The sequence below is a fragment of the Nelumbo nucifera genome, chromosome 1 (assembly GCF_055504915.1).
Source record: "Nelumbo nucifera cultivar China Antique chromosome 1, China Antique-T2T, whole genome shotgun sequence".
Taxonomy (NCBI): Eukaryota; Viridiplantae; Streptophyta; class Magnoliopsida; order Proteales; family Nelumbonaceae; genus Nelumbo; species Nelumbo nucifera.
In genome coordinates this window covers 146168114-146183695 of record NC_142649.1, presented here as the reverse complement: position 1 = coordinate 146183695, position 15582 = coordinate 146168114, and the positions used below count along the sequence as shown (strand labels likewise).

The 15582-nt window shown below is 40.1% G+C and overlaps 1 protein-coding gene and 1 pseudogene across 2 annotated transcripts in view; both read right to left on the bottom strand.

Annotated features, from left to right (window-relative positions):
* Nucleotides 1–358: 358 nt before the first annotated feature.
* LOC148803956 (putative F-box protein At4g22030 pseudogene) lies at nucleotides 359–5356 on the bottom strand (annotated as a pseudogene).
* A 234-nt stretch (nucleotides 5357–5590) lies between these two features.
* Nucleotides 5591–15582, bottom strand: part of LOC104588307 (Helicase protein with RING/U-box domain-containing protein) — a 77997-nt gene continuing 68005 nt past the window's right edge. For both annotated transcript variants that reach the window (XM_010246183.3, XM_088894603.1), the window contains 5 exons: nucleotides 7463–7567; nucleotides 7200–7352; nucleotides 6308–6396; nucleotides 6104–6184; nucleotides 5591–6022 (listed from right to left, as the gene is read on the bottom strand). In XM_010246183.3, the coding sequence (XP_010244485.1) occupies nucleotides 5950–6022; nucleotides 6104–6184; nucleotides 6308–6396; nucleotides 7200–7352; nucleotides 7463–7567 (501 nt within the window). In that variant the 3' untranslated portion in view covers nucleotides 5591–5949. The remainder of the gene's footprint in view (nucleotides 6023–6103; nucleotides 6185–6307; nucleotides 6397–7199; nucleotides 7353–7462; nucleotides 7568–15582) is intronic.

The following is a 15582-nucleotide window of genomic DNA, read 5'->3' as shown; positions in this document are numbered from 1 at the left end:
CGGTCTTTGTAATTTATACTTTTTTTTTCTATAAACTAAAATCAATCTGACTTGTCATCAAAGGAAATGACGTAATTTTCTAACCTGAATCAGGAAACAAAACGATTTTCCCCGTTCTTTTATATGGTTTTCATTTGAATTAACGTTTACCCTTTTTTTAGTAGGCTAACAACCCGTTTGAAGGAAAATCCTCATGGCCTCACATGCCGTTTAAATTTAGTGTATTCATAATATTAGGAAACGATTGTCATTACAAAACTTGATTCTTAATTAAGAAATAACCCACATGAAAACAGAAAGGATTCAGCACCATTGAAACTGCATTCATCACTTTCTATTTGAACATAACCATTCAATTACAACCTTTTACATTCAAAAATTCTAGTAAGCTAGGAGAGGTCATTTGGGTACAAAAATAAAGAAACATAATTAAAAAAAAAAAACAGTCCCAGTTATCTCAGGTCCAGGGATGGTTGGACTGGAGACCTAACCTTTGCCACTTGATTCTTCTGAGTAGTTGAATCCGCATTATCACGATTGTCATCCCGATATTTAATCACAATTACACCAAGCAATGACCCCTATGAAAAATAATTATATATACAAACAAATTACAGAAAAAAAAAATTTTAAGAATTGTATGGAAAATTACGAGAGACCTTTAATTTCAAAAGAGCTTGCTTGCAAACTCTTCCGTGGCATTTGTCGCTGCACAAGAAGACGAGGCTGCGAGATCTCTAAGCTCGGTTACACTTCTTCCTAATTGCAGAGCCACCTTTATTTCAGACAACTCCCCGTTCTCTCTTGTATTTGTATCCCTTTCGTTTAATGTGGACTCAATGGACTCTTCCAACAGTCTGAAAAACCCTGCACAGTTCCTGTACATCTCAAATACCATTCCCACTTGCCCACCGTGTTCCATCGTGTTAACTATGATTGCTAGTGCTCCCCCTGCAACGCTGACCAAGACGGCCGATGAACCATGAGAAGGAGATCCCACAAAACCAGAACCAACAGCAGCGATCCCTGTTAACAGAGGGCCTGAAATGGCCAAAACTTTGTTAATTTTCAGAGCTAACTTGCCAAGTCTATTGTACTCTTCCATATCTCTTCTCCTCAACACCCCGAGAATCTGCCTCATTTCCTCCTCTAAGTTGTTGTTCCACCCATTTGTCTCCATCTTTTCATTGGGTTTTTTTTGTTGCACTGAAAGTTGTTCTGGAGAACACCCTGAAGGCCACCATACGGCAGGCTCTACTGTAGCCGGGAACTTGTCGAGCATTGTCCCTAGCAACGGAAGTGGGTACGCCCTATCGAGCGCCAACACTTTCTCCATGGTATCCTTCACGTCTTTGGGCGTAGGACTACCCAGATCAAGTGTAGTTGAGAGGGCTGGATCTTGTTCATCACCATCAGTATTCCCGTAGCTGCAGAATACAAGAGGGTTGACGATAGCTTGAGAGCTGGAAGGGGAGCTCCCATGCTGCCAGTCCAGCCATTATCGCGGCGGTTAAAGTGATTGTGTTAATGGATGTGAGCAGGAGAGTGTTCCAGTTGTTTCGCTGCTCTCCAATGTTGGCATGCATCTCCGCTCTGTCTAATACCATATCTGCAATTGCATAAAGCTCCATGATCACCCTGGTAGCGACCGAATCGTCCTCTGTGCCAATTTCGGTCTTCTTATCCATATGGATAGTTGTTGTGACTGAGTATCCACTTTTTATGTTCAAATCCTCCGTCACCCTTTTGGTTGGTAGCTTCGGAACGGACAGATGAACCCTTTGAAGTTTAGGAGCATGGAGGGTAGCTTTAATTCTTCTTTGACAAGACGAGGAGGAAGAACAAGATAGCAGAGTTTGTAAGGTTGCCATTTCTCTACGTTGATAGAATTGAATTCGGAGAGGAGAAGAGAGTAGTATTGGTTTTAGAGAGGTTCCCAGATTATATATTTATAGAAAACAAGTGGAGGGTCTTGGCCTCGTGGGAAAGATCAGACTGTGGTGTCGTACTTTGAATTTTTCAACAACTGGATCATGGCTTGACCGCTTCTGGTTCAAACTTTCTTCGTAATCTATAGATGGTTTATTTGGTTTTGGTCTCTCATACTTTCTTCTGATTCTGTTAAATTAAACAAAAGGGGGTAAGTAAAGCTATTGCCTACTACACTTCTTTGATATAGTGGCTAACTTTTTTTATATGTTCGCCACCCTAAATAGATAGAGAATTGAATCGTAGTAAAAACCAATAATCTGTAAAATCGATGACTGGTTCTCTCTGTGTCTTGATGGACTGGTAAAACGGTTGAATTGAATGGAATGACCTCTTCTCTCTTATCCTTGCTGCCGCCTCGATCACCGCTGAGGTGTATAGACTGGTTCTACTGAAAGAATTCTTCCTTGAGCGCCCACTGCAACAATTTGTTCAATTTCTTATTATGGGTTGTCTGGACTGGAATACGAATTCCCATGAACTTTGAACATGATTTTGGATGGCAGATTTAATTTCCACCACTTACCCATTCAATTGCAGAAACATGGCAGATTTAATTTCCACCACCATTTACTTTCTCCTTTTAATTTGGAAAATGCAGACACAGTCCAGTATTCAAGTCCATGTTTCCCCTCTTGAAATTGAATGAACACGTACATGCATGACGTACACTGACACCTCTGAGGAATAAAGGATTGTCTAACAGTTCGATTCTGCTACAGTTCTGCTCGTAATACCAGCCCAATTATCTACGACATACCAGATAATATGGGTGGGCAGACGTACACATGTTCAATGGGTAGGTTTGGACACATGTTCAATGGCACAAATCATAATCAACCCGTATGTTTTTTTCTTTTTTCTCCGATAGAAATTAGAACGGGAAGAGGGAGGAAGGGCTCCACCGAACGGATGTAACACATCCCCAGAAATCCAAACAATTAAATAAAAGCTGAAGGGTTTAGGCAGGTTTTCAACGCTTACATAACCGGGATGAGAATGAGAAATTGGCTAACCAATTATTCCGCATCTTTATCTTCAACCATCGTTTTCAATATCCATACAGCTTCACACAATTGTTAAGGCAGTCAATAACAAGCTTGGGATCCCCTTCGATAATGATGAATCTGTTTTTGAATAAGCATTATTCTCACAGTTAAATTAATAATAATAAATTATTATTATTATTATTGTTTAGTTAATTGACTAACTATGCAATTGCTGTTTAACTATTATCTTGCATCACTCCTATTATTTCTTATAATTGATATCATCATTAAGTGTTAACAGAAAAATTGAAATGTCAAATTTGTTCTTCATTATATCTTAAATTTTTAAAATAAAACCCAAATTATGAATAATTTCAGAAAAATAGGAAGCAAATTACTCCTTCATCTCATCTCTATTTTTGTTTCTATTTCGGTTTTCGTTTCTGTCTCCGTCTCCGTCTCCATTTTCGTTTCTGTCTCCGTCTCTATTTTTTCTCACAGTATAACCGCCGTCAGTACTTCTGAGACGTCTTAGAGAAGCCGCCGACACCATTAATCACACCGACACTTAATGTGCATGTGGATATTGATCATGATCACTCACTGAATTTCTTTTTAGGTTTTGGTCCAGTTCAAATGGAGTGAAAAGATCTCGGAAGGATGAGTCGGTCTCGAGGGAGAAGGGCAAGAGGAGGAACATTCTTGAATGTATAAAGCTCTATTTTCTTATTTTTTATTTCCGGTAACCGCTATATTTTCCCCTCAAATACTGCTCTATGAAATGTTGCAACACCATCCTCGAGTTGCTTACCGGCAAAGATGAGCCTCTACTGATTAGGTGGGATTCCCTTTTTGTCTTGGATCTTAGCCTTCACATCATGGTTTTCAAAATCGGACTGGACTGGACGGTCAGACTGGAAAAACCGGGAACTGGTCAGGTGACCGGTTCCGGTTTTCCCCAAAACCGGATTTTCCATAAAAACCATTGATTTTGGTCAGCAAACTGCTGACCTGGGCAGTTAACTCAGTCCACTCAAACTGTTCGAACCATTCAAACAGTTTTGACCGGTTTTCATTTTTTTTAATTTTTTTATTTTTTTTGTCAAAATGGGCTGACCGTTCGGTTTGAACAGTCGGACCGTTCAACCCGGTAACTAGACCCCTGACCAGTTCGGTCTTCAGGCCGGTTTTAAAAACCATGCTTTACATTGTCGAATGTATTAGAACTTGTTGAGGATTTAATCAGTTTTGTGTAGATTTAACAGCAACTTTTTATATGTTAATTGTTAGATAGGAAGTGGAAACCACAGCATTTATATTAGGTCTTTTGTTGATTGTTTGTTAAGTCTTTTGTGTTTTTAGATGCTTGACGCCCTATAAGGGCATATTAATCATTGTACTCCATTTTATATGTTTAATATAAATACTACAAAAGGGGACGGCCAGAATTAAGCTCTCTTTTTATTCCTCAAATCTCTTCCTCCTCTTGTTGTTCTTCTTCTTCTCTCTTCTCTTCTTCAAGAAAATAGCTTTTCTTTTACAGATTTTTAAATTCAGCAAATTTCTACTTTACTCCCACCTCCAATGTGATCATCTTCCCTATCAAGGTCTTCATGAAAACCTGCATCCCACCACAAAAATGAAGCACCAGATGCAATGTGGATTCTTTTTGTATGTTGTAGTCAGCCAAGGTGCGACCATCCTCCAACTGCTTCCCAACATATATGAGCCTCTACTGGTTTGGTGGAATCGCCGGCAATGAATACAGCAAGCACACACTCTTCATTGTTTTCGACTACCCGAGAAATGTTCACCGAGAAAACACTAATATCATAGAATTCCCTCCTTGTCTGGTGGAATGCCTGGAGCTTTGACGGCACTCCTGAATGTTGTAGTCTGCAAGAGTCCATCCATCCTCAAGCTACTTTCCAGCAAAAATAAGCCTCTGCTGGTAGGGTGGAATGCCCTCCTTAATAGGGAACTGGAAAATAATTTCTTTGTTTTTTTCTAAAAAATAACCCTCAGATCGAGATGATTTTCAAAATCCCAATTCAAAGTTTTGAGCCCAGATTCTCCCTTGTCTCGCCCATCATCCTCAATATTCAAAGTTTGCTCCTATCAAGACACTATATCATGACAGAGCCAGTGCACTACGAAATAAAAAAAAAAAAAAACAAAGCTTTATACATTCAACCATACATTTCTGATCTTGGACTTAACTGATTGATCAACATCACCGGTGATGACGCCACTTTATCTAGTGCTAGAGGCCTTACTGGCAGCCGAAAGTAGAAAGGGTTTGTCAGGGACAACTCTTATAGAGATGGAGGGTAATATTACCCGACTTACAGAAGAGAGACGGAGGGTAATATTGGATTTTAAAAAGAATTATATCTCACATGGTGTCATATGTGTACAGATTTTGATGAAACATTATCGGACGCTAACCGCTCTAAGACAATAGTAACTTGGGGATACTCTAACACAATAGTTAAACAGTAAGAGTAGAGTTAATCAATTATTATTATTATTATTATTATTATTATTATTATTATTATTATTATTATATCGTATTTAAGTTGTTGAAAAGGCTGTAAACCACTGACTGACTATTTATTGGTGAAGTGGAGAATACCATGAATAAGCTGTTTTAAGTCTGTCACCAATTATCAATTCCTTTTCACAACCTAAAGAAATAATTGCATTTACAGATGCTCAAAATTACAGGAATTAAAAGATATATACAAAAACTATCACATCTCAATATACAAAGTTTGTATAACCAGAAAAACAATCCTCGTACTTCCAAGCAGCCTCTGATATTGAGAGGATTACAGACCTAATTACTTACAAGACACTCCATTTCATGAGAAAACGAGATCTCAGTTTCCTACACTTTTCAACCCGATTACTTCCTACGTGGTAACAATTCATCTAAGAGATTATATGGAATCTTGCGAGAAATTCCCGCTTAGGTGGTGAACAAGAACCTTAAGTCCTCTGCTGTTAGTTTTCCCAGAGCCTCAGAAGAACCACCTATAGTCCTGTTAAAGTATGGTATGATGCAGGTAAAATACCATCAGAAGATATACAGTTCAAACACCTAGCAAACAAATTGAACTTACCCTTCAAACACCAATTCCTTCTTCTCTTGCAACTTAAGAATCCTCTCTTCAATGGTGTCCTCAATTATGAACCTTATGATCCTAGAGAAATATGCACAATCAAAATTTCTTTTCTTTACATCTTCTTTTCCCAAGAGATAAATAGTGCATGATTTGGTGTGTTTGGTGGGAATACAGGATTAGAGAGGACAAGATGAGTTGCACCTGATTGGTTTGTATTGTCCGATCCGATGGATTCGATCTTGGGCTTGCCTCTCCACGGCTGGATTCCACCAAGGATCCATCAGGAAAACCTAAGCAGTATCATTTAAGAAAACTAAACATCAAAATCGAGGACAATCTTCATAACGACAAGGGAGAAAGAGTATCAGTACTGCTAAATACTGCATAAAGGAATATGATGACATTTAACTGGTACCTTAGCAACAGAGACTGGCACAAGAGAGAGAGAGAGAGATCACATAGAAGCGTTCTTCCTGCCTCTGCTTGGTATACATTTTGGGAAAATGGGGTAGGATGAGTATAAGGACACGAGGACTGGAAGATGATGCCCTAGCTGTCTCACCGACATGGAGAGGGCTTGCAAAGGGGAGGGAGGTGTTGTACAGCCAAACTTGGGAATGGGGCAAAGAAAGCTTCGGGTGATTGTTCTAACTTCCAAGTTTTTATATGAAATTATGTTTCTTAGGCTCAGTTTGGAAGGAGTAGAAATACAAATATGTATGTATAAATACATACAAAATAATACAAAATACAAGGTTTTGTACTCTACATATTTGTATTTGTACTCCTTCAAAAGATAGGATCATGTAAAGAATGGGTAAGAATTTCCAAGAAATCTCATAGATAAGACCCTATGCATGGTATTTCCCAACCTCTATATGTGCATCATGTCTATATCAGAGAAACACAGCTTATTCAACTATCCCTATTGAGAAACAATCAACTCCACAACCACCCAAGGCATTTCGAGAATAAAATGAATCTGTGTATTGGAGGATTGCTAGTTACCACCCCCCCCCCCCCACCCCAGAGGTAAAATGGAAAAAAAAAAAAAATCAATAACCATAATGAGAAAGGCCACTTAGACGCTTACATGTGATGCAACGGTTAGATTGAGAGCAACACCACCAGCTTTCAAGCTCATAAGGAAAATCTTGCAGTCTGGATCATCAGTAAATCTCTTTATGGAAGAATTTCTGGCAGTCATGCTCATACTTCCCACTAATTGAACACAATTTAAGCCAGACTGCAAATACAAAAATGGTTAAGCATCTACTTTAGGTGTGCTTTCTAAAGATATAATTAAGAAAAACCTGTTCTACCAAAAAAAAAAACAGAAAGAAAGTTTTACTTTACCTTATGGAGGGCATAGCTTATCAAATCCAAGAATGATGTGAACTGGCTAAAAACAATCCCCTTTGCAGAACCATCTCTCTCAATCATGAATCTGATTTCTTCCCTCTTGGGAACAATTGAAATTCAACCATCAATAAGTGAAAAATAAATAGATAGGTAAAACTGAATCTAATTAAATTGGGATAAAGAATTATTTGTAATGTAATCCAATGACAAAGTGATACAAAAGGCTACATGAATCATTTCCTTTCGAGCATTTGATGCAGAAAAAAAATTGGTAAGACTAACTACAATGCCTAATAAACTTGTCTTTTTCCTTTACATGATTTCCTAGGCATACATGACACTCTATGCCTGCAAGTTTGCATTATGCATGCTACTATTTTCTTTGTGCATATTATCATGCCAATATTAACTGTCCCATTGACGTAATTTGTCAAACTGAAATATCTTTCAATTTCTCTTAGAAATAAGGTGGTGCCAGTGCATAATCCAAGCCAACTAGATGCTTTAAGTTGTAAAATTAGTAAGAGATTGAAGTCAATTCAATGGAGAATTGCCACAGTGGAAAGAAAACAATGTAGAAGAAAACGGACAGAGAACTGGAGAAACACACACTCAGAGAAAAGGTACTCACAATACCCAACCCACCTCAGGATTGGAGTCTCACCAACATAGAGGATGGATATGATGAAATCCCATCATCAAGGAGAAGAGTCTCACTTCTCAACAACAACAACAAAGTTGCAGAACTGAATCTTTGAAATATTCATTCACTCTAAAAGAAAAAGAGGGCATAATGCCTTTTCATAGGAGAAAGTTAGATTTCCCTGCAAAGCAATAAATAAAACAAAATTACAAAATTATCAGAAGTTTTTCTGATCTTATCACTTTGGAATCTGCATTTGTATATTCACAGAGTGAACTTACATATGGGCAGAGTAAATAGGCTTATATAGAGGGAAGCTACTATGGTTGTGAGGTATGTGGGCACTATAGTTGACCAATAGCCATGGGCATTGAAGCTCACTAGTGCTGCATCGCATGGTAGGTATAAGTTTCCAAGGATTTGGGGAATGCAAAATCAATTCAGAAAAATGTACAAATCCACATTTCAAGCAAAAAGAAAAAAAAAGGAAAACAAAGAAAGAAATACTCTAGATGAATGATTACAACGTGTAGAGAACACTGATGTGGGCCCCACAGCTATGGTCCCACTGTGTTCGTAGGGTAGAATGTGTTCTAGTCATCCTAGGGTTAGCTAGTGGTCAGTTGGTTATTTCAGTTGTTATTTATTTCAGTTTTATTTTGTTCTATTTGTTATGTAAATACTAAGGGCAGATCTGTCCTTTCCATGTAATGAGCATAACCTATAAATACTAAATAAAAATAGCGGCGGTAGAACATTAAGATTCTGTCCCTCCTTTCAACCCTTGTGTTCTACTGCTCTCTCTTCTCTTTCTCCTCTCTTCTCTATACTCTTTCTTCTATTTTCGAACCTGAAATCTATTAGGGTTCAAGGCTGATAGCAGTCTTGAACGTCTACTTGGTATCAGAGCTAGGGTTTCTCATGTGAGTCTAGTCCAGCCGACCACATGAGAACCATCTAGGGCTGGAAGCTGAGAAAGTAGAGTTCGTTGACTGATTCTTGGAGATCGCCAGAGGGTTTAGCAGCTGTTGAAGACTTGCCACGGTTGCAGAGTGTTGGTGATTAGGAAGAATCAGAGAAGGCTAGGGTTCGGGTAACCTTGGAAGGCAGCGAACAGCATTCTCTTGTAAGTTTTTTATTTTCTGAGAGAAGTACTATCAGAGAAGATAGGTTGGACCTATCTAGAAAGGGCGGCCGAACCACTCTAGGGTTTTCTTCCTTCTATTCTCTAGGGTTTTGTCTTAACCCTGCGGCAAACCCTAATGCTGGGCCGAGTCTTGTGATCTACCTATGAAGCTCTTCTTAAGTTTTCTCCTCAACATTGATCAGCTTTAGGGTTTCATATTAACCCTACTACAAGTCTTATCTGTACGGTACTGCCTGGAATGTGCGGCTGAGAATTTTCTTTTAAGGACTGATTAAAACCCTAATTCTGCTTCAGCATATCAGATTATTCTCTAAGCTGTTTTCAGATTTTTTTGGGGTTTCGAACTCTTCTAAGGGGTGAAAATTGTACGGACTGTTGTTGTTGTGTTTGCTAATTGGTTTCAGATCAGACTTATACCTGTTTCATGCACATATACCATGAATACAGATTGGTTCTATACTGATTTTTTATTGTGATTGATAGTTCAAGTGTTGTTCTTTGACTGTAGTAACCCTAATTTTTGAGACTACTGGTTTTTGACCGAAATGGAGTTTAAGAATCAGGCAGAAGGCAGTTTTGGGAACAACAGTTATGGTGGTGTTTCTGAGACAGGTTTTCAGATTACAACCGTAAGATTTGATGGATCAAACTATTTGGAATGGGCCCAATCAGCCATGATGGCTATTGGGGGAAGGGGTAAAGTAGGGTATCTCTTGGGAGATGTGAAAGAACCTTCCAAGGGAGACCCCATGTATACCAAGTGGGTCCAAGAAAACTACTTGGTTATGACATGGCTGTGTAATTCTATGCAGCCTCATATCAGCCGAAATTACTTGTGGGCAAAGACAACCAAGGAGATATGGGATGTTATGAAAGAAACTTACTCCCAACCCCTTAATGTTGCCCGAGCATATGAATTGAAATGTGAAGTGAATACTCTTAAACAAGGAGAGAAACCGGTTCCGGTCTACTTCTCTACCTTGAAGTCCCTGTGGCATGAGATTGATCACTTAGAGACTCTTGAGTGGGAGAGTCCCAAAGATGCACAGACCCATAGAAAGCACATCGAAACAAACAGGGTGTTTGAGTTTCTGGCAAGCCTGAATTCAGAGTATGATATTGTGCGGCAACAGATTTTGACCAGAGATAGTGTGACCCTCTCTCAGGCATACTCCTTAGTGCATAGTGAAGAGACCAGGAGGAAAATCATGATGCAACCTCAGCCTCTTACACCGGCCCTTGTAGCTGTTAAACCCAAATCAGGGGGTGATTCAGAGAGGGACAGGAAGAAGGAAGATAAAAGGGATGTGGTATGTGAGCATTGTAAGAAACCCAAACACACAAAAGAAACATGTTGGAAGTTGCATCCTCATTTGGTCCCGGCAAAGTTGAAGCAAGAAGGGTAATGCTCATGTGGCCGTGACTACTGATTCAGCATCCTCATCTGGCACAAGAGGTACTCCCTTAGAGACCTTAGCTGCAGTTCGGGCTGCTCTAGTACAGTTGGAAAAGGAAGTTGGGAACTCAACTCAGTCACCGCAGTCACCATCAGCCCCTGCCACATCTGCTTTCGCACATTCAGGTACTCGAGCCTCAGCTCCAGGTACTACTGAACCCTGTTGGGTAATAGATTTAGGTGCATCCGACCATATGACTAGCTTGCCTTCATTGTTTACCACTTATCATTTATCTTCTGGTAGGGATAAAGTATCTATTGCTGATGGCTCTCTTGTCCCCATTTCTGGCAAGGGTGACATCAAGCTGTCGGATACTATCTCCTTGTCTTCTGTCTTGCATGTTCCTAAACTTGATACTAACCTTCTTTCAGTTAACAGTATTACAAAACATATGAATTGCTCAGTAACTTTCTTCCCTGACCGATGTGTTTTTCAGGACCTGGAGACGAAGAAGGTGATTGGGACTGGTCGTGAGACAAATGGGATCTATCTGCTCGGGGAGAGTTCTCGTCGGGAAGAGTCAGTGGATAAGAAGTCACTTGTTTCTCAGATTGTGAGTCTGATTATGCTTTGGCATAACCGATTGGGTCATTTGTCTTTTCGATCCTTAAAGAGTATGTTTCCTACTTTGTTTGAGTCTGTTGATTTGTCCCAATTAAAATGTGAAAGTTGTGAGTTTGCTAAACATTGTAGAAACTCTTATTCATTGAGTAATAAAAGGAGTAATAGTTCTTTTGATATTGTGCATACTGATGTTTGGGGGCCATATCACATCCCTTCTATGGGTGGGTACAAATATTTTTTGTTATTTGTTGATGACCATACTCGGTTTTCTTGGGTTTATCTTATGTGTTCATGAGATGAGGTTCCCACCCTGACCCAAAACTTCCACCAAATGATCCTAACCCAGTTTGATGCCAAGATCAAAGTTCTTAGATCTGATAATGCAAAGGAATACTTTGCTAAGCCATTGGCATCTTACCTTCTTAATCATAGGGTTATCCACCAAAGCACTTGCCCTCATACACCTCAGCAGAATGGGGTTGCAGAAAGGAAGAATAGGCACATCTTGGAGGTGGCTAGAAGTATTATGTTTACCTCCAATGTCCCTATTCGCTTCTGGGGTGATGCTATCCTCACGACGGTATATCTTATTAATCGGGTTCCTTCCCGGGTTCTTGATATGAAACATCCTTTTTCCCTTCTATACCCAAATGAGGAGTTGTTTACTGTTCCCCTTAAAACATTTGGTTGTACCTGTTTTGTTCAACTTCTCGGACCTCATCACTCCAAGTTCGAACCAAAGGCCTCCAAATGCATCTTTCTTGGTTATGCACAAACTCAAAAGGGTTATTGTTGCTATGATCCTGTCTCAGGGAAGAAGTTTGTCTCCATGGATGTCACTTTCTTTGAGGAGACACCCTATTATTCTCGGGTTTCTCCTCAGGGGGAGAGTAGTGAGAGTAGGGATTTGGGTCATTTTCTTTAGGGGAGCGCAGTGAGGGTAGGGTTAATACTTTTGGGGCTGTTCCTTTACCTATTCCATTGGGTGATGAGGGCTGTAGTAGTGAGGGTGGTCAGAGGGATCAGGAGTTGAGAGTCTATCACAGGCGATGCAGGCAAGTTGATCCCAGTCATCAGCAGTCTAGGCCAGCTCCAACCTCTTTTGCGACTCCAAGTCCAGGTATTACAGTCCCAGGGCCCATAGAGACTCCTTCCATTGTTGCCACTTCACCTCCTGCAAACGACCTTCACCTTCCTATTGCCGTCCGTAAAGGGAAACGGCATTGTACCACATCTACAGCCCACCGCATTTCCCAGTTTTTATCCTATGATCGCCTATCTCCCTCCTACAGGTCCTATCTTACTTCCGTTGGTAATGTCCCTATTCCAAGAACAGTGCAAGAAGCCCTATCAGTCCCGGAGTGGAGAGGTGCAATGTAAGTTGAAATGGATGCCCTGTTGAAAAATAATACCTAGGAGCTAGTTGATCTGCCCAAAGGAAAGAAACCAGTTGGATGCAGATGGGTATTTCCTGTGAAGCACAATGCGGATGGCTCCATTGAGAGGTACAAAGCTTGGCTAGTTGCAAAAGGGTTCACCCAGACTTATGGTATAGATTACTTGGAGACCTTTGCCCCGGTAGCCAAGATGACCACCATTCGAGTTCTATTATCTCTTGCAGCAAGCCACACTTGGCCTTTGTACCAAATGGACGTTAAAAATGCTTTTCTGAATGGAGATCTGTAGGAAGAGGTTTACATGCAGTTGCCTCCTGGATTCTATGATACAGAGACAGGTAAGAAGGTCTGCCAGCTCAATAAGGCATTGTATGGTTTGAAGCAGTCACCTAGAGTTTGGTTCGATAGATTCAGACTAGCCCTTGGGAAGTTTGGTTATATACAGGCCCAGTCAGATCATACACTGTTCATCAAGAAGGTGGAGTCCTCTCTGACACTACTTGCAGTATATGTTGATGATATTGTGGTGACAGGAAATGATAGCCATGAGATTGAGTCTCTCAAATAGCTCCTTCATCAAGAGTTTGAGGTGAAAGATCTTGGTGCACTACCGTATTTTTTGGGTATTGAGGTTGCTAGATCTAAACAAGGGATCTTTGTCTCTCAAAGGAAATATGTTCTAGATCTGTTGGCAAAAACTGGAAAGTTAGGTGTCAAGCCTGCGGATACACCCATTGAACAGAACCACAGGATTAGTGTAGAGAGTGGGGAGCCTTTTGAAGACAAAGTTATGTTCCAGCGATTAGTGGAAAACTTCCTATATCTCTGCCTTACTCGGACAGATATCAGTTATGCAGTTAGTGTTGTCAGCCAGTACATGCATTCTCCTAGAACCACGCACCTTCTTGTAGCAGAAAGAATATTAGCATACTTAAAGAGATGCCCGGGTAGAGGTATATTGTTCAAAAACAATGATCACATGAAGGTGGAGGTCTATACGGATGCCGATTGGGCTGGGAGTGTTGATGACAGAAGGTCTACCTCTGGATATTGTGCCCTTATGGGAGATAACCTTGTCTCTTGGAGGAGTAAAAAACAGAGTGTTGTCTCCTGATCTAGTGTTGAAGCTAAATACAGGTCAATGGCTAACGGAGTGGCTGAAATTCTATGGCTGAGATCACTACTTGAGGAGTTGGGTATTGAGTATGAGAAGCCCCTGATGCTGTATTGTGATAATCAAGCGGCTATTAATATAGCACACAATCCGGTGCAGCATGAAAGAACTAAACATATTGAAGTTGATCGACATTTTGTACGAGAGAGGGTCTCATCACAAGAAGTGTGTCTCCCGTACATCACATCCAACATGCAGCTAGCAGATATCCTCACCAAAGTTGTACCAAGGAAGAAGCTAGAGGCGGATCTCTCCAAGTTGGGAATGATGAACATTTATTCCCAACTTGAGGGGGAGTGTAGAGAACACTGATGTGGGCCCCACAGCTATGGTCCCACTGTGTTCATAGGGTAGAATGTGTTCTAGTCATCCTAGGGTTAGCTGGTGGTTAGTTGGTTATTTCAGTTGTTATTTATTTCAGTTTTATTTTGTTCTATTTGTTATGTAAATACTAAGGGCAGATCTGTCCTTTCCGTGTAATGAGCATAACCTATAAATACTAAATAAAAGTGGCGGCGGTAGAACATTAAGATTCTGTCCCTCCTTTCAACCCTTGTGTTCTACTGCTCTCTTCTCTTTCTCCTCTCTTCTCTATACTCTTTCTTCTATTTTCGAACCTGAAATTTATTAGGGTTAAAGGCTGATAGCAGTCTTGAACGTCTACTCAACGTATGCATATCACATTCTTGAAAACATTTCTCTTAGCTCCACTTGAACGTGGTAGAGTTGTGGAGAATGGAGATCCTTAGCTCTATGGCCCATGCCACCATCTCAAGTGGCCTCCCATTTTGGATCCCATGTGGACAGATTATGCTCTTTGTTGACTACAGTTCCCTTGGTAATCTGAACAGTCCAGCATGGCTAGGACCAGAGGGCTAATTACATACCCAAAGAACACACCAATCTGATTTTCGAGTGTCCCAATTGGAAACACTGATGCTCTGAAGGTCAACATGATGGTTTTATGGGCAATCAGGTATTACAGAAAGTGTTCAATGTGATTCCGTGCTTTCAGTCTGTATGGTTCAGCTAATGCAACCAGATAGGCTAATAGAGCAGATTTGGGCCTGTAGTTGATACATCATCTCAATGAGAACATAAGACCATGGCTGATGAGCTAGCTAGAAGGGGCATGAGAAAGTTTATACATATATTTTGTTTACTGGGCTATCCTTTTTCCATATCAACGGAAATTTGATCTTATTGATTATTTTATACAAAAGAAAATTCTCATTACTGTGTGCTAGTGCTATATTTGGTAAACCCATGCCCCGTGGAGGGGAGGAAGTTATTTGGAAGATCCTACCACTTGCGTTCTCAGGTTGCATAAAAGAAGCATATATTATTATCTACTAGGTTTCTGTTTTCAGATTTCTGTGTTTTAATTAAGCTAGAAATCTAATGCTGTAATTTTTGGATTAAACAGTAGAAGGGTTAAGATTGGCTGACAGATGATATTACTATTAGACTAACCCACTTGCTGCACACTAGGAGGGAATTTAGAGACTACTATATATAGACAACATGATTTATGGGTGGGCTCATATCATGAATTCATCTACATCCAGACAGATGCCCAAGCAAGATTTGCCTCCTCAAGGAGTATTAAAACTAAAGTTTGATGGCTATTCCAGGTCCTTTGGGGTGAAAGATTTCATAAATGAACCAAGTGAGATTTTATTGACCTTTCTAGGACCATTTGGCCTAGGAAGCTGTATCAGGGTTCAGTTAA